General features: G+C 37.8%; 1 protein-coding gene across 1 annotated transcript in view; it reads left to right on the top strand.

The window, feature by feature from the left end:
- Positions 1 to 24,870, top strand: part of MYO3A (myosin IIIA) — a 97,135-nt gene that overhangs the window by 69,757 nt on the left and 2,508 nt on the right. Inside the window, exons 22-32 of the mRNA XM_085227227.1 lie at positions 2,395 to 2,474; positions 3,067 to 3,144; positions 5,618 to 5,823; positions 7,880 to 7,991; positions 8,706 to 8,868; positions 9,524 to 9,610; positions 12,317 to 12,440; positions 13,112 to 14,090; positions 14,665 to 14,803; positions 21,002 to 21,111; positions 23,254 to 23,294. Coding sequence (XP_085083353.1) covers positions 2,395 to 2,474; positions 3,067 to 3,144; positions 5,618 to 5,823; positions 7,880 to 7,991; positions 8,706 to 8,868; positions 9,524 to 9,610; positions 12,317 to 12,440; positions 13,112 to 14,090; positions 14,665 to 14,803; positions 21,002 to 21,111; positions 23,254 to 23,294 — 2,119 coding nt within the window. The remainder of the gene's footprint in view (positions 1 to 2,394; positions 2,475 to 3,066; positions 3,145 to 5,617; positions 5,824 to 7,879; positions 7,992 to 8,705; positions 8,869 to 9,523; positions 9,611 to 12,316; positions 12,441 to 13,111; positions 14,091 to 14,664; positions 14,804 to 21,001; positions 21,112 to 23,253; positions 23,295 to 24,870) is intronic.

Genomic DNA, 24,870 nt, shown 5'->3' with positions numbered 1-24,870 from the left:
ATACAGAATGGAGCCCCTGCCATCTCAAGCTGCAGGGGAGGGACTGGTCTGGTCAAGTGCGAAGGAAGTGGTAGAGGCTTCTTTCAGGGTCCCCTCTTCAGGTTAGGGGCTCGGGACAGGGAGTGGAGTACATCTCTTGAGTTGAGGACTGAACAAAAAGAATCAGGTAAGTCACTGCCTTTTTTGGACAGGGCATATGTAAGTTGTCTGTTTTGTCTCAGTGCAATTTTTTTTTTGAAAGTAGTAGAGAACCCAGATGGGTTTCTAACCTCTGCTGCAAAGAAAGAGGAGACACTGTTTCCCCAGTCTAAGTCCATTATAGTAGTTAATTGTTGAGATCCAAATAGTGAACTTTTCCTCGGACAGTTTACAAGGGGTACGTAGGAACGTAACTGGCTCTACAGAAATTACTTCTAAGTAAAGTTGCATCTTAGTTGAACTATGTCCTTTGTACAGTGTCTTACTTGTCTTTTTTGATCATAGGTAAGTCTTATCCTTATAGCCAGAAAATCTAAGTGGCAAGCATCATTTGTGTCTTGTCTTTAGGTTTTACCATGAATTTACTGGGTAACTGCTGTTATGTGTATTATAGACAGGCGATTATAGACAGGGGTTACTTATTACTGTGTTATATTTCTCCCTCTGTGAAGGCACTGATGCTGTACAATAAGTATTTTACAACAGTACTTTCTTGTACCACTGCATAGAAAGCTAAATTGAAAGAGCCTAATGGAAATGTCTCCAAAATGTTATCATAACTTACAGAAGCTAGGGCTTTGGCAAAGTTCCTGTTACTCATGAAGGAAGCTTTGCTTGTGGAATGCAAAATTCAGTCTTGAAAGTCTATTTTAGGTCAGTATTGTTGGAAAAGCACAGAGCACAGTGTCCTTCTCTGAACATTTTAACTTATTTACATCTGCTAAGATGTTAAACTATAATTTCTGTAGAGCCAAGGTCAGGGCCCAAATGGTACCAAGAACTTTTGTAATGTTTTGCAGTAAAATGACTCTGAAGATTATTTTAGTTGTTTTGTTAATCAACATCAAATGTTGTACCTTTTGAAACTGACCTAAACAATCCAGCTCTAACCAACTAAAAGTTAGTTTTCCAGTCTAAGTCATTCATATAGAGTCAGTGGAAACAGAGGTATATCCAGAGTCCAACCGATCCTATCCATCTTGAGTGTTTCTCTTAGGATGAGATAAATCTCTTCTGAAGGTCCCTGTCTTCACTGAATGCAGTGGAGATCCAGGAGACAACTCGCTTCCAGATAGCTAACGTTAGATTTGAGTAATCTCTCTTTCCTTTCTACCCAGTGATATTTAGCTAAGCACAGGGGATTTTTGCACTTGATACCATCACATAATCCATGATGCATTAACTGGGCATACCATATAGTTGCAGCTTTTTATCCAAGTTTTATGTAACTCTTATCCTTCTCTTATAGTAGCTGAGCACAGAGAGATTGTAGGTTCTCACAGGTTACATTTCAGAGGTATTATATTAATAGCAGAAGCAATGGCAGCATGCAGCACTGGGTAGGATTTATCAACATAAAGCAACATGGTGTAAAGTCCAGTAGTATTTTCACTATTTCTTTAGAAGGTCAGTGTCTATATAAACCACTCCTATGAACCTTATCCTTCAAGTCATTATAATAAGGGTAATTTTTGTCTAAGAATTCCAAGGTTGCAGTCTTAAGACTATGTCTGTGATAATGAACAAAACAGGGTCAGTGGACAATAGCCAAAACACTGCCACAAGATTGTCCATTATGATTAATTGTTACCATGTCACCCTGGGACAGTTTTGATCAATGTCAGCTAGCATTCTCCCAGGAATACCCAGGCACACTTCACAAGAAAGTACAAATTAGCAAAAGTTTCCAGCAAGCTCTATGGGGAGATGCAGCTGTATTTTTACCATTGGAGTAGAAGAGTGGAGAAGTATAGTGTTTAGCTGTATAGACTTGAGTCATGCCATGTCATCTGACCTCAGAGCTAGAGAAAGGTGCTGGCATATAGTTTTATCTTATATATGTAGCCTTAGAATTAGGATAGCAAAATAACCTCCTTAGGGTAAAAGCTCATGGATACTATAAGATATATCTTTTTCACCTTCTGCAGCATTCTCTTTTTTTCTCTTTTTTTTTTTTTTTGCTCTAGTAGGTGATATAAATACTGAAGGCAGAAAATTCAGTCTTGTTCCATCCTCATGCAATTTCTTCAGAGCTTGTTCCATCTCAAGGGTGCAAAGAGAAATGACAGCATACACAGAAAAAGTCAACATCTTTTATAATCATATGATTATACTGAATAAGGTGGTTCAACATATTTTTTAGTCTAGATGAGATCTAAGCATTTTGGTAGGTGACATTCTTTGATCTTCCCATAGGTAACCTAGCACACAGTAAAAGCAAAACTACAATCAGTTACCAGATGTGGACCCCCCAGAAATCAATCAGTCGTACAAAGGTAAGAAAGCTGATGTCATGATTCCTCACTGAATCTTAAGTTAAACTACAAAGGCAATACTGTCATTGGTACTAAAAGTAAGCAAGTAACCCCTTCGATGGTTTTTCTCCCTCTCCTATTTTCTTTTCTGTTTAGCTGGATATCTTTGTGTTGTGCAATTCATATTCCTTCCGTGAGGTAAAAAAACTAACATTCCCTTCTTTCTCGCTATAGTTTTATAAAAGCTTCAGAAAAAAAAATAAAAATTAGTAATTTGGTGTGAAGTACGGTCATGTTCTATAGAGAATGACCACACTAGCAGTGGTCCACAATAACAGGTTCTCAGACATTGTCGGGGTATTTGTGGCAGTTATTTAGATGTTCTGTTCTCATATTGTGTCCTCTGTGTGTGAATGTTTGTGTATTGTGCAGCAAAGTAATGTATTGTATTGGTGTAACTACTTTGTGCTAGTAATCATACGGTAACTTTTCCAGTTTTTAGTACTTTTTTTTAAATTGATGTTCTCAAAGAAGTGGTTGGTTGAGGCTTTGGAAAGGGCACTGTAGGCTCAACATAGATAAAAAGTGTTATTTTCTTTCTTCATCTATACAGAATGAATCAGGAGATACTGGACATCATCCAAGAGAGACAACCAGTATGAAAACACAAACAGTCGCTTCTTATTTCAGAGTAAGATAACAGATTTTTTCACCTGTTTTTTTAGAGTAGAATAAGTATTTATTCTTTCATCTTTTGAAATACACCTGTTAACTTAGAGTCAACAATGGTCAATTTGAGCAGTTTGTGCAGTACAAATATCTAAAGGAGACTGTGATGTTCCATCTAATATTACTCAAATACACAGCCATATTTCTGTCATGATGCTTCTCTGTATGAATCATCTTTCATTTGCCTGCTTTTTCCTAAGGGACATAAGAGAAGACCGGTTGTATAGCATTTCCTTAAAAAGTAAAAAGGCAAAGCTAATTTGGAGCAGGAGGTACAGAGGAAGATTTTGATGGACACACAGGCTGTTTTGGGTCCATCCTTTTGGCTTCTTCAGCAGTGCTTTTTCCTTTCTCAAGCAGTGGCTGTGCTGTGCTGATTCTGTCATAGAAAATATCTGTGAAGGACATTCTTTCCTCCAAAGTCATGCACGGAGTGCACAGCTCTGAGGCTCCAACTCCTCATAACTCCTAGCTCGCAGCAAAAATGTGAAGGTGGCCCTGGTAATGTTTATGACCTGTAAGAGTTCATTTACATCTGAGACAGAGAACAGTAAGAAGCAGGATCTCTTTGTTAGTAAATGCGATTACACAGCTTTTTGGTCTACCAAGGATTATTCAAGCCGAAGTATCATGGTGGTTCAAAGCTGGATTGTACATTTATATTCTGGATGGAAAAATGTATTGAATCTACTTCAAAGCTCATGTCTGTGATTCAGTGCATTACCAACAAATCTAGCAACAGAAGCCATGGATGAGTTATTATATTTGCACTTTCCTTTTACTGGAAATCACTGCTCAGATCATGCTAGCTAATGCTCTCAAATGAAAACTCAGCTCATCAGTGGTTTGCTCTTAAGCAGAAATCCCTGGGTGACAGAAAACCATCTGCCTCCCAGGCTGAGTAGAAAAAAGTTTATCTATTAGCCTGTCCTATTTGTCTGTGTTCCATTGCCACACTAGTAATAAAACTAATTAAGCACTTTGCTGCGTTGTACAGCATTTATCCAGAATGAAGTTGCACATTTTAATAGGAAGCATATGGCTCTCGACATCCTCCACCAGTCTCGTGTGCCTAACCTACTGCTGAACTGCATGACATCCTGGCTGCCTTCTTCTGTGGAGTCAGGTTAAATCTTGAGGAATGAGCCTGTTCATTTGTGTCTTAATAAGATCTTCCTACAAAGCAATGCTATGAAATACAAACCAAGGGTTTTTTTGCAGCCATATTCACCGCAGTTGGCATGAGGAGCTGCAAGTAGCACCCTCTCTGCTAGCCTGGCATCCTGGTGAGGAGTGAAAAATGCAACTTTGGATTGATTTTGTGCATTTTTAGTTTTACCCTTCTCAAAGTTTTACTCCTGGCAGGGCAGCTGTAGTGTCACCATCAGCCTATACAACAAAGAGAACGTGCTATATCAGAGTAGATTAAGCAACCCCTCTTCTGGGGTGACTTTAGTTTCTTCCAGTTTAATGCAGGGATGGTGATATTTACTGGCTTGTTGCTCTTCCACTTCCCATCCTTAAGACTTTCTTTTTGGATGAATAAAGATCTTCAAATAGTTGACAATAGGTTAAAAACAAAAACAAACAAACAAACAAAAAAGAAACAAACAAAGGTTGCAGTTACCTAACAAGATTCCAAGAAAAATAAAGAAGTACAAGGAGAGTTTCTGTCATATATTAGACCAGTGATGGCTGGGAAGAGGCTTTCAGGGACACTGCCCTTCCATCAGATCTGACAGCATTTAACACCTTTAACAGCCACACTGTCACTAACATCTCAGTCACTGATGCACACAGCAAGCCTGATGCACTTGCTCCAAACACTTATTTGTTCCCTGTCTTCCGCATTAGGCATAAAATGTGCAGTCAACTACTTGTGCCTTTCGTGAGAATGAGTGGGATGTCCTTGGAAATATTCCTCATTTAACTCTTCCCTTTTCTGCAGCTGTACATAGAATTCATTTATGCTCTAGCAAACAGTGCTTTGTTTCTGCTAAATGTACAGCTTGATACGAATGTGGCCAACCCAGCCCACCAGCTGCTGTTACATGCACTGGTCATCAGGGAGCTTGCAAGAAACAGATCAATTTTTAGAACTGCGATTAAAGATAATGCTGCTTCCCAAAACAAAGCAGGAGTTCAGTTATTGGCAGTACCATAAGTTATTGCAGTTTTAGTGAGAATACTCTGGATGGGCTACGATATACCCATTTGAGGTCAGTGTGGCCCTCAATCAGTACACGCTGATCTTTTCGAAGCTGGAATTGTTGGTGGGCCGTTTACTTCATCTACTGTTGAAGTTCCCTTTTAGTGAAATGTGAATGCTGTTTCATGTGTTCTTGATCATATGAAATAAAATTTCAGCTACACCTGGAACTATGTGGAAGTTTTCTAAGCATCCTGGTGTTGGATATTTTGTTACTTTCTTTCAGTACTCTCTCATGGATTTGTTATCCAAAATGGTGGTTGGCCAGCCTCATTTTGTCCGGTGCATCAAGCCAAACAACGACCGGCAGGCAAACAAGTTTGATAAAGAAAAAGTGCTCGTTCAGCTGCGTTACACAGGAATTCTGGAGACAGCAAGGATTCGAAGACAGGGTTATTCGCACCGCATACTCTTTGCTAACTTCATAAAACGGTAATATTGATGTGAAGAAGTGTTTTTTTTTCTTGCGTCATTGCTGCTCAGAGTTTGACAAGCATGACTTTGGCATGGTATTTAAAAAAATACAGAGACATTTTCTGTTACAAAGATGATTGCAGGCTGGATGACAAAATAGATAAATCACAAGATTTGAGAGCCCTTCTGGATTGGTAGGGAAAGATTATGCATCTCAGGATGAGTGTTTCAGATTCCCTGTGCATTTGGGTAAAAATAGACTTGCTTATAATCTGAAAGTTTTCTTCAGAGATTCGAGGGTTAGGAGTTTAATGCTTCAAATTAGAGTGGAGAATTTGGAGAAAGATAATCATCCCTGTTTCTCTAGCTTCTGACATCCAGCACTGTGCAACATGTGCTTTTGGCAGGGATTGTTGATAATTTGGAACTGCTCATTTGGGGCTAAGAAGTTCATTAAGTGCATAGCTCTGTTTAAAATACAACTTCTAAGTATTGGCCATTTGTTAAGAAGGATAATGAATAGTGATAACTTTATATAATTAGATAATTAACTCTCTCTTCTTCCACTGCCTCAAAAAATGAATTCTGAGTACTTAGCTTGTAGTCACCTTTTGCAAATAAAGACCCTGAATATTTGCCTCAATCAGAACTTAGATTTCTGAAATGGAGAGCAAGACTGGGAAAAAGCAAGCAACAATCACTCACACAGAAGCACTTAAAAGTAATAGTGCCCTAGAAACAGAGAGCTAGCCATGGAGTGCTGCTGGTGCCCAAGGAGAGAGAGGAAGGACAAAGTGATATTTTAATAGCATAGCTTCTGGAAAAAGCATTGCTGGAACTATTACAGTCTTGGAAGAGTGCAGCATGGAAGAAGTAGTCATCACCGCACCAAGATGTGCTGTGGCTTTTAGTTGCTACTTTTTATCAAAAACTTTACTGCTCTGGTAAAGGAAAGAAAATCAGTGACCACAGTGAGGAAGCTCTCCAAAGAGCATGACTCTGATGGCAGTGGGGCTGTGCAGGTCTCAAGCATAGCTGATACAGCATTACGTAAAAAGAGATTTTTAACAGCTACGTATCTCCCTGTTTTTTTATTATTATTATTTGAGACTTACAATAGGCCTGGAATGTTGGCAGATTTATTTTAGTTATTAAACCAATTCATTATATAGTACAAAAAGAAAGAAAAAAAAATGAGTAGGTGTAGGAATTGGTGGTGATAATGCAGGAAAAAGCATTCTCTCCTTTTTTTATTATGCTCTGTGGGAATTGTTACCTTCATCTAAAGCTGGTAGGATCCATACTTAGCATATGAAGGCTAAATAACTAGGAAAAAAAAAGAAGAAAAAAAAAGAAAAAAAAAGTAGAATGCAGTGTCAGGAAGCACACATAGTATATAAACATAATTTTTCTGAATTAAAAAAAAAAAAAAAAAAAAAAAACAAGATAAGTACAACTCATTTTGTAATGAGGCATTCTAAAAAGTCCTGGAACATACAAGAACACTTCTACCTGCCAGCTGAATTTGTATGGTATGGATAGTTTTCATGCATGAGCATTCTGAGCCCTTTTCCCAGTCAGAGTTACTTCCAAGGAAGTAACTAGAGCTGGGATGCATCTCACATAATGTTAGCCCTCTGAAAGGTAGATAGTCTAGAACAAGAATTAAGATATGAAATCTTCATGACATTTCTAGCTATGAAGGAGACTAATTTAGATAGAAAATCTTCACAAATACTTTTATTTTATCACTGAAATAATTCACAGAGAACAGTCAGAGCAAAAAATAACTGGCACACAACCCTGCTTGAGCTGCACACTTTTTAAAGCCTTCCAGTGTTGGTATAGAATTAAACATCCCTCCGGGGTCTGCAGTATGTCACTCTTCTGCTTTTAATTGAATTTCTCAGTACTATGTATAAATCACAGCAGTCTTCTTGGTGTACTCTTCGTTTTTTTCAGTGCTGTGTTTTCTTTCATGGAACTGTTTTTATTAATGTAAATTGATGGTTTAGATATATTTGCAAATACTGCTTGCTGTTAATGGAATAAATAATCATCTATATGTCTTTAGGTATTATCTCATCTGTTACAAAACAAATGATGATCCTCCAGTCAGCCCAGAAACTTGTGCTGCCATCTTGGAAAAAGCCCACCTTGACAACTGGGTTCTTGGAAAAACTAAAGTAACCTTTCATATTTGCTGTTGTTTTATATATACAGTACATATACCAAAGCAGCATTATTGCAGCACGTTATTGTTAATTTACTAGGCAATTTATTTTCTCAATCTCTTTACTCATTTGATTGGAGTTGCTCTTGGTCTCTTCTGGTACTAAAGCAAAACCAAAGCAAACAAAAAACATTTTGCAGAACTGTTCCTTAGTATCTGGCTGAAATCCTGACCCAGTAATGTGTTAAAATTCTGATCAACTGTAATGATCCCACAGTCTACCTTACCAATGTAGCCAATGATGCTGCTTGTATTGTATTTCTAAAAATGTGATAGTAAGGGTCCGCTCATTCTTCTTCCTTGGAGCAACCAGACTCACAGTGGGAGGAGAAAAGGTTTTGGCCAGTAGGAGCTGATATCAGCTTCATGCTTGATAAAATCAATTTTATTAATAAGCTATGCCTTAGATTTAAACTTGGAAATAAGAGATTGAAAGTTCCAGATTTGGATCACCTTTGTTGAAGGGGAGAGTAAGGTAAAATAGTACTGCAACAAACAAGATTCTTTAACAAAAATGATCTTTTAGGTAATACAAGTAAGAAGTTTGCTGGCATCAACTTGTAACTTGTAGATTCTAAGTGGATTGAGTGAATACCAGGACTGTGAGGGCCAGTTTATGTAAGCCATAGTAACTAAAACTACTGCTTGTCTGCTTCCTCTTTTTAAGGTATTTCTCAAATATTATCACGTGGAACAGCTGAATTTAATGCGAAAAGAGACAGTTGATAGGATTATATTGATTCAAGCTTATGTCAGAGGGTGGCTGGGCTCAAGGAGATACAAAAAGATAAAGGAACAAAGGGAACAAAGTGCTATTAAAATACAATCAGGTAATAACTTTAAAACATTTGAAGATTTGCTTAAAGTTGGCACATGTATGCAGCCGATAGATGGCTGTGCTTGCCGGATGTGGGTTTTACTGTTTTACTGTTGTTATATTTTACAAAATGTCTGATACTTCATTTCTGCTCTTATGAAGAAAAATTTCTTTTGAGCAGCTTATGACAGTCTTCTTACTGAAGTTGCATTTATCAATATTACCTTTAAAGACAATTTTTTAAATGGAAGGCTGTGATTGCGTAAATGATACCGTTATTAATAACATTCTAGCACGCTCTGTCAAGGTTGTGTAATATAATAATAAAAATATAATGGATTAAACATCCCAGATAATAAGACCAATTACATTGTTGATGGAGACATCAGCTGAAATTTTTAATACATTTCATACATCATCTTGCTGTACATTCTGATTCTCCTCTGTTTTGTATTCATTTCATTCATAGTAACTTAACTTGCCAGAAAATGTAATTTCAATGTAGGTTCATAGTGCTTATGCTTGTTTGCTGTTTTTGGAAAGATAAAGCCTGCAAAATTTTTATAAAAATATTTTAATGGAGGTCTGTAATTCCTTCCAGACTATTTTTGTTCTTAAACTCTTTTGTGTACCTAATGAATTCTTTATTTTTTCACATCTCTTTCCAGCTTACAGGGGTTTTGTTGCTCGTAAAGAATACCAGAATGCAAAACATAATCAAAAAATTGAAAAATACATCATTAGACTTCAAGCAAGTAAGAATTGTTTGCTTTCCTGGTTTTTAATGTTCTACCGAAATAAAATACGTTGATCCAGATTCCTTGCTCTGACCTAAGCACACTACTGACTATGCTCATTTACACTTTCTGAGGTATAATTTATCCATCATATAGCTATATGCAGAGGTTGAAGCAGATTGATGTATTCCACTACTGGTACGTCAAAGCAGCATAGAGTCATGTTCTACAGCTATGAAGTGGGCTGGCAAAATGCCATAGCAAGACTTTTCACTCCCAGTCTGATACATCTAATTATTGCAGCTGGTGCTGCTGAAACCCCATATGACATGATCGGCATGTAATGTATGTGCTCATGCTGTTCTGCTAGGAATAGGTTTTGTTACGTATCAGTAATGGTTGTTACGTTTGAGAAGACGACAACCTGTACTTTCACTCATCTCTGACTTTTTTTTTGCCAGGGCTCAATCTGAGCTAGTCAAGTAGTATTTCTCTTCAGCAGCAGTTATCACCTTGCACCTAGTTGTATGCTATATGACATCCTTTTTCTCTTCCTATATTTCTTTCTCCCCTATCCCTGCAGAGACATCCCAAAGCCAGTAGTGTCTAGGCAGCTCTGAAATGAGTGGCTATACAACTAAAGAGGCACAGGTCTGAAAAAAGTTGGTTCAAATCTGCAGTGCACCTTCAGTAATTACAAAGGTGGTAACCCCAAATATAAACTAATGCTGCCAGAAAGTGAGCTATCTAGATCTAAACTATCTCCAGTATGCCTTTGTGAGTATGTAGCAACACTAGTATTGGTTTTAGTCATTGTCAGATGCATCTGTTAATGGCACAGTAATTTTTTCCCATTTATTCTTAAAGCAATACAAAACTCCTGGTTTGAAAACAGTGTTGAGATAGCTACTGTCTCAAAAGAAAGGTTTCAGCCAACTTCAAAGATCAGACATTCATAAGTCTAAAGAGAGCATACTTGGCTTATGTGGCATGTCCACTGACAGTGTTACTTGATATATTTAATATATCTCCAATTGACTTTTTTTTGTATAGAAATAGAATGAGAATTTGCTCAGGAAGTCCGAGAAACTGAGGAAGTATACAGAGTGCTTTATAATTTGCACTTTTCAATAGCCTTGTCAGGTAGCAGTATGAAACCCAATTGTACCATTTCCAATAAGTATTTTGGTTCCTTTAACTTATATCCAGTTATCAGTAAGTAATTTATGTCCCTTTCATACAGTGATTCTTACACTGATCCATGGCATCTAGAGGAGCCCAAGCTAATCTAAATTGTGAGAAGGGAACGCTCAAGAAAAGAAAAACAAAATCTAGCATAAAGTTTTATGAACATGCTAGAACAGACTACTTATCCTCCTTTTCCATTCTTAAATGAGCCTGACCTTTCCTTGTAGTGCAAAACACTCAGCAGAGCAGGAGTAAGTGCTCCCATATCTACCATCTCCTCAGGATGTTTAAATCACCTGAATCCTCTATCACTGCAGTCTTGATGCTGCATTTAGAGTTGGAGTGCAATAGAAACATTTGGACAAAACACTATCTTGTTTTTTTTTTTGCCAGGGATTAGCAGATTTTTGCACTGTAGAAGGTGTGCCAGTTTCCATTGGGAAATGATTTGCAACTTCAGGAATTTTTGGAGCAACACCCCAAGTGGGATACAGTTTCTGAATGTGACACCTCAGTGTAGAACCCTAAAAGTGACTAGATGTCTGAATTCCTCATAGTCAGCAGAACCTAGATTTTAATTCATTTTTTTTCTAAACCACCAAATGCTTTTGTAGAGATATTTGAGATGTCTCAGGTTAGCTGTTCTGGCCTCTAGCTTTAATTCATGTGGCATGCCCATTTTTCTCTTCCCAGAAAGCCCCATCTGTGTTGTCCTTTTTACCAGCTCCATGTGGATGCCCTGGGCATCCTGAAGCACTTCAGATGGCACTCAATAGCCATTTGCCAGCAAGTGCATCAAGCCTCTAGTGACTAGACATTGACTTTAATGAGAGCTTGGAGACTAAGCACAATTGTTAATACATTCATATAAACACCTCACTTTCGTCACCTTCTCCTGGAGTTGAATCCCAGCCCTTAAACTACCAGCTGGCATAATAGTGAGGGTGCCTGCATGTCAGAGACTCTTGAACTTGCACCTCTCACAAAGTACTGAGCAAAAGGATTATGAGCTAGGTCTACTCTTACTGCTGAGCTATACATTTTCAGATTTTTCTCTGATCAAGTGAATGTTTACCTAAGGAATTAAATTCCATGTCTGTGCCAAAAGAGAGACTGGTATTCTCTATAGTGTGATAGTCAAGCATTTCACTGGGAAATGAGGGACCTTGAGTCACATCAATTGCCTGAAATAGGCAAAGCAGGTACATGAAGCATAGAGCACAGTGTTCTGCAGGTATTTCAGCAGCAAAGTTTCTTTCTGTGTCTTCCTTTATTTTCTTTAGTCCAGCAAAATACTGAGAAAGACCTTGGTTGTATCTTCACATAGAATGGCTGCAGCTTTCTGAAATCTCAACAATTTTTCTGAAAAAGAGTAATTTCAGCTGAACATAGCCAGAATTATCACCCCAGTCTGTGTTTCCTTATTTCTCTCTTTTACTGTTGGTTTACTTCTTGAATACTGTTACCGTGTGTCTGAAATTTTGGGGGTATCATTGTTTGTTGCCTAAGGTTGTTTATATTATAATTTACTATCAGTTGCCAGAGGATACTTACTCAGGAAGAAGAGAAAAGAACTAAATGAGGCAAGGAACAAAGCAGCAACAACAATTCAATCTCACTACAGGGGATATAAGGACAGGAAGAGCTTCAAAAGGAGGAGGTAGTAATATTTTCTGTCTCTTATGTCACTGTGTCCCTTTTCAGTAATTGCATGTGATGTAGTGAAACAAATTATTCTAGAGATATATATAGTAATGTATATTCACTTTGAGTTCTTTTAATGTCCATAGGCGATTTTCTTGTATTTTCAAGCCCAGGAGATACTATAATGTTAATACAACCTGTAAGTGGATCTCTTTTTGGAACAGGCTCATTGCAAGAAAATGCTCAGAGAAGAGCAAGAAGTAGGCATCTGCGAGGAACTGCTATCTTCTTAAGTCAGTGTCTGATAAGCACAGATAGGAGATGACGAGCAGGAACCTAGATGACTTGCTCAGATCAGACAACAGAAAGTAAGGAGAGGTGAATCACATTGTAAACATCCCTGCAACATGGTGGTAGTCCCAGTCTGAAGTGGCATTACAGCCTTGTTTTCAGTGACAGCATTTCAGCAGCTGTAGAGTGGTCCAGAGAGGTAGACAACAGCTGTAAAGGAGTCCACAGTGGGCAGGAACTCTGTGGCCCTAATTCTAGCTGTATGCACTGAATTTTCACCATGTTGCAAATTGCCATTTGCTACAGGATGGTAGTTCACAAACGGGAATTGTAAAGCTGTCATTATCTTTCATCTCCTTCAACTGTAATTTTCCCCCCAAACTCTATTCCATTTAGAGAATCTCTTAGAAAGAAAGAAACTGAGAATGCAGCATCCTCTAGTGAAAAGGAAAAGGACAAAGAACTTCAAGAAAATGAAAAATGTACAGCCGGAGCTGTACATTTAGCCCTTCCTAAAACAGAAGAAGAAGCAGCTATCGTTGTTCAAAGCAATTACAGGGGCTACAGAGCCCGTAAAAAAATAAAGGAAGAACGCAAAAAAATAGCAGAGGAAGAATTATCTGTTGTGGAATATCTTGAAGCACAGTTGCAGCCGGCTGAAGATGTCACACTGGAAGAAGCAGAGAATGAGGAGACCCAAGGAGAAGGTGTTGCTCTTAATAATAATGAGCACACTGGGAATGGTGACATAGGAAATGTACAGAAGCAAAAGGTAATATCTACTAAAGAAGAGAGAGCTTCTGTGAAGCAGAGGCCTGCAGTCGAGCATTCTGATGAAGGTGAAGAACAGGCATCCTCGAAAGAATCATCCAGCAAAGCTTTTGTCAAAATCACAGCTGAACCTGGTCCCCAGCAGGAGCAAGCTAACCAAGACACACTCAGTGCAGATGGGCAAAATCAAGAATCTGCTGTGGTCCAGCCTGAGACCAACAAGGACGTGGAAAGAAACCATCTGAAACAAGAAATGATACCTAGAGGATGTAAAGGAATTGTAAGAAAAGAGTCTCTAAGAGGTTCACGGAAGCAAGCTGAAGCAGAAAAACAAAGTTTAGAGGACAAAGAGAAAGCAGCAGTGGTTATTCAGAGCAATTACCGGGGTTACAGAAGGAGAGGACAACTCAGAAAAGAAGGGAAATTACCTTGCAAAAGTCAAGAGAACACTGCAAAGGATTCAACAGAAGCAGTACACATTCAAAATAAAGATCCCCAAACAAAAAAAAATAAGGAAAGCACTGTGACAGAGGCTGAGGGCTCTAAGACCCAGAAGGGAGGATCTGAAAAAGAGACATGTGATTTGGCAGCCTTTTCACGGCAGGTAAGAAGCTTATGAATGAAATATGTTATATGTAACATGCTGAGCAATGACAGAATGGCAAAGTCATTTTACTGGCTTCAGTAGAACCAGGTCTTCATTCTCTCAGCTGAGACTGATGTTTTTTTAATGAGCATTGCATAGAAATGCATATTTGGGACTGCAAGAGAAATACCCTTTTTCAGAAAGAAGGGGAAAATAAGTTAGAAAACTGGGAAAAAAATTATGTCACTATTAACCCAAATGCAGAAGCTCTGACTTTGTTTGAAATGTACATTGACCAGGCAAGGCCTTAACATCTCTGTAAACAAAAATGCAAGTTGTTGTGTCAATGCCATGAACTTAAACATGTCCAGAAAAGTGTACCTGTTGCAGAAGCTGTTTTGCATCCCAGTGTCACCAAAGCAGCCCCTGCTCACCTGAGTGAACCAGTATCAAGTATGAGTGTGGTAGGGACCTGCTCTGTAGCAGCTGGAGCAGTATGTTCTAAATTCATTCTCCAGTCCACCATTTTATCCTTTGTTATCTTATATATATATCTATATAATAATGAGAAATTCTGTGTTATATCTTTCAGATATCAAAATTATCTGAAGACTACTTAGCATTGCAGCAAAAATTAAATGAAATGATATTGTCGCATCAGCTGAGACCTGTGATGATGTCCAAAGATAAGCAGACTAACAACCAACATTCTTCTCATGTTTGTCAGTCAGGTAATTTTGAGCCTTACAAATAGGAAGAATTTTTCTTTTGTCAGCAGGACTGTCAAGAAACAACTCCTATTCATGTTCTCAAGGACATTTTCCAGAGAAATATCCAAGCCTGGTAGAGATTTACACATTTACCATTTTCCTGGTATTTTGTTTCAGGTCCTTGTGAGACCTAGTCACAGCATCTCTAGAGATACATTTATTTGGTAAAAATTCCACATTGGCTCTTTTACTCATTGTTGCTCCATAGTGTATGCTATGGGTAAAATCTGAGACTATATTAGGTATTATGTCAAACGTTTTACCGAAGTTGGGCACATTTTTGCTGAGTAGAATTTTAAGCTACCAGAAGTGCAATTGAGTCTATCAAAAATTCTAATTCCTCCCAGTGTTGATGGGGATGGCTTTAAAATTATAAGTAAATTCTTATTAGTAATTAGCATCCTTTTAACTTCTGTAGTTAAGAGTACACACTCCAAAGTTACTTATGTTCCAGTTAGTATGGGCAGTGGAGTTCCCAATATACAACCAAGACAAGGGCAAACCTGACAGCTGTTTGACCAGCTAAAGGTTCATGAATTCAACAAGTGAGTAGGATAAAAACGTATCAGCAGCAGAGTAGTACAAAGTCCTCCCTAACCATTGCTATAAATTTAAGTTGCTCTACAGGAGACGAAAGAATGCCAGAGCTTATCACCTGTGAATGCAATCGCACTTAAAGTGTTTACCAGTCAGCCACTTAACTTTGCTTTATCTTGGAACATGTCACTATTCTATACCCCTGCCGTGTCATAATACAGCATTTTCCCAATGATGAAGTGCGTGGAAGTGCTGCTTGTATCCTTTTTAACACAGATGTAAAGAGTGTCAGACATTTCTTTGAACCAAGTCCTAACACTTTGTAAGTCAACAGTGAAAATAGTATTGAGTTGCATAAGAAACCAGGACTTTGGCCTCATTTTGATGAAAAGAAAGAAATCTAATTTTTTACAAAATGATGTTATGTGATCTTAACAAAAGAAGGATTTATTTTCTTCATTTTTTTTTTCTCCCAATAAATGTCTGACATGACAACACTTTATTCTTTTGTGCACTAGGCATGGTATTTAAGAAAATTTGATTAAACACGAGGCCCCTATTTTAACTTTCTCTTTAATTTACAGGTGCAAAAATTAAATGCTTTTTAATAATGTCTAATTGTTTTTGCAAAAAATGTCAGCAATGGTTCTCATAGTCTATCTTTGGACAGGTTACTCTTTTCAAAGGTAGAGGCATTTAGAATGGAATAGTGGGTGCTATTCAACCACGAAGCTGCAACTGAACTCCTATCTTGACCTTAAACATTGTAAGCCATGACTTAGGCAACTGTGTAAAATAAAGACTTGAGGTGTTGTGCTGCAGACTGCCATGCTAAAGTGAGGCAGGAAGACATGAGTGATGCTCTATTTTAAATAGGGAGGAGCTTTCTTGTTTTCTTCCCTGCGTTGTGTTTTGGTGTGATATATGCACACACATTTAGAGGATAAGTTTTTACTTCAGATTTCCCTCTTGGGCCATTTTTGTTTTTCTACCCTATAGCAAAGTTTGTTGAGCTTCAGCTATTCTTCAAATCATGTCTATATCTTATTACTCTGGTGGTTTGCACTTGTTTATACACCTTCTTCAGCTTCATTAGTTTCTTATGTCATTTTATACCTGTAACATGAGATGTGTATTTTAAGGCTTCATGACAGATAGCAATGCTTGTCTGCCTTCATCAGTGGATAGATGGCCTTTATCCATCTGAGAATTTACTTATTCCTCTGATAAAATATCCTATTATATTGCTATCCGCAGAAGGGGAGGGACTGTGGGAAAGCTGGATGGTGAACTGTGACAAATGTTCAGATTTTCAAAGCTGTTTATTTTAATAAAAATGTAAATTCTGCAGTTTAAGGGACATTCAAGCCAAAAGTTTTAATGAATATTAAATCTACAAGGTTAAGTTGTTCATAAGTGAATTTGTTTGTATTTATAAAAATGCATAAGGCACGCTGTACAAGGTTCCTGGAATAAGCAATATTCCCTGTGGCTCAAATCACTAAGTTGCATCTGCTTACTAAATACATTCAACTAAACAAAATGCTTGCATCCCAGGACTGCCCCCTTGGACCAAATGTGAGCATTTGGATCATTTGGGGTTAGAACAGATGCACAAATGTAGTAGGCCACAATGTAGTTTTTGAGGTCAAAAACTGAAGGAAAGGAACTTGATCATGAACAATTATTTTTTTTTTCCACCAGATGAATAACAGTGCTCATCCTTGTAAGTATTAAATGACATTGCAAGTACAAAATCTCCAGAAGAGAATTTTCTATATTTAGATTGAAATTCTCATGGTACAAAGCACTTCGGAACAGCCAAGAACCCATTCAGCTCCACATAGCAGTGAGACAGGTGGGGTCTTCACCCAGAACCCCCCTGCTGCTGAAGCACTACTAACACAAATTTCCTGGGCAGCCTTTGCAGGGAAGAGGAAGGTCAATAGCTGCTAATTTATTATTATCATATTCTGTAGTTCCAGTTACCTGCATTTTTCTGGTTACTTCCACCCTCATCAGCAAAACCCAGACAATTACTGGATCTCCTGCCTGTTTTTTCTTCCTGCTTTATTCTGGGGCTGGCTTTATCCTTCCAATCTGCATAAGATGTGGAGCAGTGCTGAATAAAACAAGTACTGTGTCACTTTAGTGACATGCAGACAGGTTTAACTTTCTCCAGGTGACCTAATAAATACAGACCTTTCATAGCTCAGATGCTTATCACAGCTGTATCCTCTCTATTTCTTCAGTACTCAGTAATGATCTGTTGTAAGACAGATGATAATTTGTAATAGCATCCATAGATGTAGATTCCTCTAGATTGTTGTCTTCCAAGGTTATCACTGTTTGTCAGGATGTGCAGAAAGTTCAACCTAAAGGGCGGGTGATACTGACTCATCTTTATTCAAGCATTTCTTTCCTGTTCTTGAATGTTTCAAATAGACACTGCTTTCCAAATTTTCTGTAGTTTGAAGGAAATCTTTCAGCTTTTAACCTTGTTTGACCCATCTTCCTGTTGGTAAAATCTTAAAAAACAATGGTAAGTGAATTTTCAAATGTCTTTGTTTCTAATTTCTCCTGTGCATTGCACTAAGGCACGTGACCGTGCAGCAGCACTGACAGCACCTGTTTGTGTCTGTGCAACCAGAGAGCACAGGCTAACTGCCCTGTGAAAATTTAGGAAAATTTTCTTCTTTGAAAGAGTGGTTGGGCATTGGCACAGGCTGCCCAGAGAGGTGGTGGAGTCACCATCCCTGGAGGTGTTGAAGAAACGTGTGGGTATGGCAGTTCAAGAAACGTGATGGATGCGGTTAGTGGGCATGGTGGTGATGGTTGGACTAATTGATAATAATGGTTCTTTCCAACCTTAATAATTGTATGATTCTTTGAATGGACTTTTATCATTTTTGTGGCATGCATGTTTAAATGTTCATTAGGTAGAAGCCTTTCAGATAAAAAAAAACACAGGACCAGATCTTCCTGCAGATATTTGAAGTTTTAAACAGAAAAAGCAATAAGATATTTTACTGTAGTTCTCTGAAAGAAAGGTTTTCTATGTAACGAAGCAACATATTTTGCCTGTTAATAAGTGAATGATTTTATTCTGTTCTGCTCCATTGCCTGCTGCAGAAAGGTATAGACCGTCTGGAAAACAAGCACATCAAACTAACCATTTATCAAGCCTAAATATTTAATTTGCCTTCCACCTTTAACTCGACTGAGTAAATGATTTCTGGAAGTAGCAGCCAAAAGCAAACCTTACTCTGCGCAGTAAGTTGTCCAATACTACAACTAACTACTACCACATCAGCTGTGTTTCAGTAGCAACAAACACACAAATCTAAGCACAGAGGCAAATCACAAGTTTACTTTCTGGTGAAACAAAGAAAGCTAAATCCATCAAGCCTCTTTTACTCACTTTGTAATTTGAAGGCAAAACTCAGAATATTTTCTGTACTCTGTGTAATTTTATAAAGGAACGGTTGATGTCCGAGCTGAGGAAACTGGCTGCCTCAGAATAATGCTTCTGTCCCCTCAGTTCTTCTGAATAGCTCATAGATATGCTAAGTGTGCAGGCCAAGATAAAAACCTGTTTTTTACTAAAACCCATTGTCAAAATGATTTTTTGAATATAAGAGGAGTCTTCTTTGCAGAACAAATATACGAGAAACATACAACTAATTTCAGTTGGAATAATTGTAATATAGAATAAGAGAATGCTCTAATATACTTGACAATGATGAATTAAATGATGTAACAGCATACATTGTTATGAATTCTTAAGGGAAAATTTAAAAAAATTAAGTATTATGGGAGTCTTTTCTTAAGATTTTCTTAGAGCCCACAGCTTGATTCCATGTTCTTTTTCCGATTTTCATGCAGTCAGGATCTTCGATGTAGTTTTTGTCCTACACACAAGCAGTTTGATGTTTCTTTTGAATTACGCAGAATTTTAAGGGATTGGGTTTTCCTTTTTGTTTTGGGTTGGTTTTTTTTTTGTTTGTTTGTTTGTTTGTTTGTTTGTTTTTTGGTTTTGTGGGTTTTGTTACGGTGTTGCTTTTTTTAAAGGTGTTGTTTCCAGTTAGGCTACAGTTGGGTTTAAGAATACAATAGGGAAAGTTTTCTTCTACTGTCCCGAAGGGAAACTCAGGTAACTCCAGGAGGCCCATGTGAAATGTAGCAGAGTAACAACCCATGTGTAGCGCAGTCAGGCCTTCCATTCCATTTCAAATAAAAGAATGTAATTTATATTTCATACAGGTTAGTGAAATGAATTTATTGCATCTGAATCTCATTATTTCATAGGAATTATTTGTACCTTGACTTAGAAAAACATCATTGTTCTCTTACATTGCAAAATGTTAAAAGGTACTTGTTTCATTCATTACATGAGAAGCCGTCTGCATTTCAGATAAGAAACTAAGACAATGAATGTAATCATTATCCCACTACAATTTAAATGAACATTATTCACTCTGGCTCCTCTGTATATCCATGACCTTTACAAGCCTTTATTTATCATACCTAACAAAAAACTTACACAGCTAATTTTGCGGGAGTCAACATTGATGTATTACTGACCATTTCTCATTTGAAATGATCATGCTTTCTCCATAATTAAAAAGATGTCTGATGTACAGGGGAGAGGTTTCGTTTTAACAGTGTAAAAGAGTTTCTGGTGGCCATTAGAGAACAAAATATATTCTTCCTTCTGAGATGCAAACATGTGTAATTAGCACATCTGGGTTATGGAGTCAGAGTTGCTTCATATGAAGCAGTAGATGAGCAGAATGCATTTCATTAGCTCATTGACAGTTAGCTATTTATTCCACCCTCACTATCTTCAATTATATGTGCAGAGATGGTTTCTTTCAGGGACTCTCGTGCAGCCCATGAGTCAGTGTCCAGCCTGGAGCTGAGAGACAACTAGTGGACAGCAGTTTCCGTTTTGTGTAAATTCTTGGTTTTATTTCCTTTAGAATGAAAACATTCTTTCCATGTCTGTAGAAGATTTCTGCAAAAGCAGAGACCACGAGTTGAGTAAACTAGAGAATGTAGACTGGGTGCAGTGGGCACTGTCACACTGTGTTGCCCAGTGGTACGTCTTTTGACTTGACACAGAACAGCCTCAGCAGGAGACCTTGGGGAAAACCTACACCATGATAGCATAGAGGTCCAGCCTTTGAATGAGGGAGGGAAGAGATTTAATGCTGTTTCTCATGTTTGGCACCTCAGTGATTAATATCACAACTCTGCTCACCTCCCTCTCATGAGCTGGTGGCATTCCAACAGATGCTGCCCCTCAGAGCCTCTTTCTCAGTGAGCAGCAGCAGCCCTACTAAGGAGAAACCTATGCCAGGCAGACTGCTGAGATGCTCCAGAGTGGCATTCACTACATGGCATGTGTCCGTGTGGGTCATCAGAGCTCAAATGAGTAAACTCATTCTCGTTTCCAGTCTGGTTGCGGAATTGCCCCAAACAGTTGCATTCTTGAGTGACTGCAAGCAGTAAAAGTGGCTAAGTGGACTTTTTTTTACACTCTGGTGAAATCTTCCTCTTTTTATAGAAGCTTCCCATTCTATGAAGAAATAAGCTTTGCTATTTTCTGTTTTTTCACAGTTGCAGCCAAAGTAGAAGACACTCGCCCACTGCAAAGACCCCCAAGGAGGCCACGGAAGCCCAAGACATTAAATAACCCTGAAGACTCCACCTACTACACTCTAATACATGTGAGTTTAGCAAGCTATTGTGGGCTTCAACTGCCAGATAATTCCCACCTAAAAATTCTTTTAGTTACCTAGTTCCTGTGTTCATTTCTGATGCAGCATGAGTGCTGTGCCCTGCTGAAAGGATGCAGGGCAAAAACATCAAATCTCAAACCAGATTTGAAATTAGTAAGGTGTAGTTACTCTGCTTGGAGCCCTAAATTGGGCCAATATTTACTTTTGTACCTGAACATATCTACACTCATACTATGCATAAGCAGCACTTGCACTTTCAATACCTAAAATAAGTGCCTGCTCTCTGTAGATTCTTTATAAGTCATGGGGAAAAGCAGGTTCATTCAGAGAGCTATTTTGAGCGTCTAAATTAGTGCTTGATCTTGCAGAGAGAGCAAATATTAAAATAGGCTGTATTAGTATGCACACTGTAACTTCCTTTTCAAATGTGTCAGATTGTGATTATGAAGGAATTGGCAAATACAAACAGCTCAGGAGACTAATGGATTTGAGTGTCTCTATACATAGCCCTCGGTCCAAGTTCAGATACCAAGGTCTGCTTTCCATTCTTGACTTTGGTGCCCTTAATATATGGGGGGGAAGCATGAAAGTAAGCAAAAAGAGAGAAAATGTGAAAGCAGCTCAGAAAGCAGTTCCAACAGAAAAGCAATTAAACTCATTTGCTCGAGGTGCCTGTATGTTAGTGACCTATTTTAGCAGCCGGTGAGAGCCCAGCTAATAAAATAACCGTAGCAATTGCTTCTCCTTTCAACAGAAGGTGTCACGGGGGCCTGCAGGGAGACTTGTGTCTGGCATGCCAAAAAAGACAAATACAGCTATGGTTTATTATGGGGGCTTGTAAATAACACAGCTTTGGAACAATGGCATTCTAAAATGAAATGATATTCTTAAAAATAAATTGGTATGTAAGAATAAGATGTGTTTTGTGAAAACAAGATTGGTAAGATAAAGGACTGAAATGAAAGGCGTGACACTGTATTCTGTATGGTAAAATGTCTGAGAAGTATAATTCAGTATAATTCTAAAGCAAATGCCTATTTAGAAAGCTGAGGGAATACAGGCAGGAACATTTTATTTTATGAAAACAAATCTGTTATGTGGCCAACTCCGTATCAGAAAAATGGCATCGCATCAGTGCAAACAAAAACTGCAGTGATGCTGGAGGCTTTTTAAACAAGTTTTTAGCAGCTATTTTCCAATATATTAAATAATATTGCTTTCAATTAATTGTGTTTTTCAAGACATTGTAAAAAAGGGAAATCTGTCTTTCCTTTAGAACTTTAAAATTTAGTGGTGAGATAAAGATTCGCTATCAATTTGTACTGAAGCTTAGGAAGTGAACATACCACTTCTTCTGTTCTTGGACACTGGACAAGTCGCTGAGCTCTGATTTGAGATACCAGAAGACAGTCAGCTTTCCCATCTTTCATGGCTTTTCTGCCTTACAAAAAATCTCCGTGACCAACAGCTCTTCACAGGGTAATGATTATCAAACCCAGATTGCCTGCAAGTTAAAGCACACAGTATGAGAACATGTTTTGTTGTTTTTTTTTAATTTCCTTTGCCTCATGGTCCATCCTACAAAAGCAGGTATTTCTCTCACATCACACTACCGATGTGAGACAAGTTCCATTCTGACTCATCTTGCAAATCAAGATTAAGTGAAGCCTGATGGTAGGCCATTGGTCATGCAAGTCACTTACATTTTACTTGGGACTTTTATTGTTTTGTTTTATAAATCAGTCTGTCATTTTGAAATTATATGTCTTGTGCATTTGCCTGCATACTGAGGTGTCCATCAGGATCCCTGATTCTCAGTGGCTAAACAGTGTACAATTCATAAATTCTAGTCAATTTCCACTGGTTTGTTGGTTCTTGTTATTTTTTTTCCCACAGCATGGTAACTGATTTTTGGGAGTACCAGTGCTAACGTATTCTCAGTGACATGTTTAGTCACAAAGATGCTGAGGTTTTGCTGGTGCACTTGCTCTGTTACTCCACAAATAAGTTCTGTGTACTTTCTTTTAACAAAAAATACACACCACTTCCCCACCAAGCACACTGATGAATTGTATCTTTGCATAAACTTTCCTCTTAGTATTTTTTTAATTACTCTGTGGTTTGTTTTAGAAATCAATACAAGATGAAAAACGGAAACCAAGAAAAGAAAGGTAATTTTTTCCATTTCACTACTGTCTTTTTTGTACTCTAGAAATAGTTCCTAGCTGCACTTCAACTAGGGAAATAAAGCATTAGAAATGCATAGTAATTTGGTGATTCAGAGGAAGGGCATCATATACAAAGTTAAATATGCAATTTTCAGTGACAAAAATCCATTATGGAATTCAGTTGTTTGGTTTTACTGCAGCATGGCCCTTTACCATGGCAACACAAGCACAATAATAAGTTAAGATAAGGTCCACAGCAAAGATAGTTCTGACACAGAAAATAATTGAAGGTGCTTAAAATTCCAGTCAAAGCAAATGAGCAACCACTTCTCTTTTGTTAGCCAAAATACAAAGACTGTTAAAATTCTCTCCTAAAAATATACAGTGGTTTGGTAATAATCATAAAAAATGGAAACAGTAAGATATTAATACAACTGTAAGATAATAATAACAGGTAAAGCAGAGTAGCCATTGAAATTTCAACCAGAAATCTTTTATTCACCATGTAACTAGCCTGTTTTGATAGATCTCTGTAGAAATAAAGGAAGCAATACATACACCCTGCCTTTCTGTATTTAAGATTCTTACATGTGCTTTAGGCTCTGGTTCACAGCTTCTGCCTTACGTCTTAGCACCCTATTATTTATGTTCATATACATCAGCTTTTCTGCTGCTCCCTAGGGACACCGTGTTATTCTATGGAAGCCTGTTCAGAGAGGAAAGGTACTTGAGCAGTGTGTGAATGGGCTTTCAGTGCTATCCTTGGCTGAGGCTGCATAATACAAGCTCTATATCCAAAAAACATATCCTAAATGAAGTTATATTACATATATGCCTTTAATGTGCGCTCACAGCATATAGCTTCACTCAACCACTGTTTAAATTGCACTTCATTATGCAACTGCTTAAACATAACATCACATAACATCCATGTCAGTTCTAAGTTACAGCTCTTCTTGTGCTGTTTGTATCTTGAAAATAATACAGTTACATTATGTTTAGCAAACAATAGTAATAATAATAATAATACAATAATAATAATTTTCCCATCTTGCCTCAGTTTGGCTTCACTTATCTTAAATCTGGTTAAGCAGTTCCATGACAGCATCTTCTTTCATGTGGTGACTCTACATTAGTTGAACATAGCAACTGAAATCAAAGAGTTGTTTCTACCACTGTGAGAACAGAATTCTGAAGGTGCTTTTAGGATAGATTTTTTCCCTAACCTTTCTAAACTGGATGTTTGAATTGTGGTGTTTTTTGCTTGTTTGTTTGTTTTTGTACATATTACATTCTGTTTTAACATTCTAAAAACATACAGACATCTGCATTATTGGCACCAGGATCTGAACTGGTCGCTTTAGACACTCTTCGTATAGTAAGATGGAAAAAAAATAGGTATCTCTAGGAAAATTATTCATATCTTCCTAAGAGAAATGCCTAAAATATATCAGATGAATTGTACCATAAACATGCCTCCCCTCTGAATGCAGTAGTAAACTCAGACCTTCTTAGTTACACATTCGCTTTATAAACATCTGAAAGTACCCAGCATTGCAAAATTGTCAGCATCTGCATC

This window comes from Meleagris gallopavo, chromosome 6 (assembly GCF_905368555.1).
Source record: "Meleagris gallopavo chromosome 6, MGAL_WU_HG_1.1, whole genome shotgun sequence".
NCBI lineage: Eukaryota > Metazoa > Chordata > Aves > Galliformes > Phasianidae > Meleagris > Meleagris gallopavo.
The sequence above is the reverse complement of the archived record's forward strand: the minus strand, read 5'-3'. Positions and strand labels throughout refer to the sequence as shown.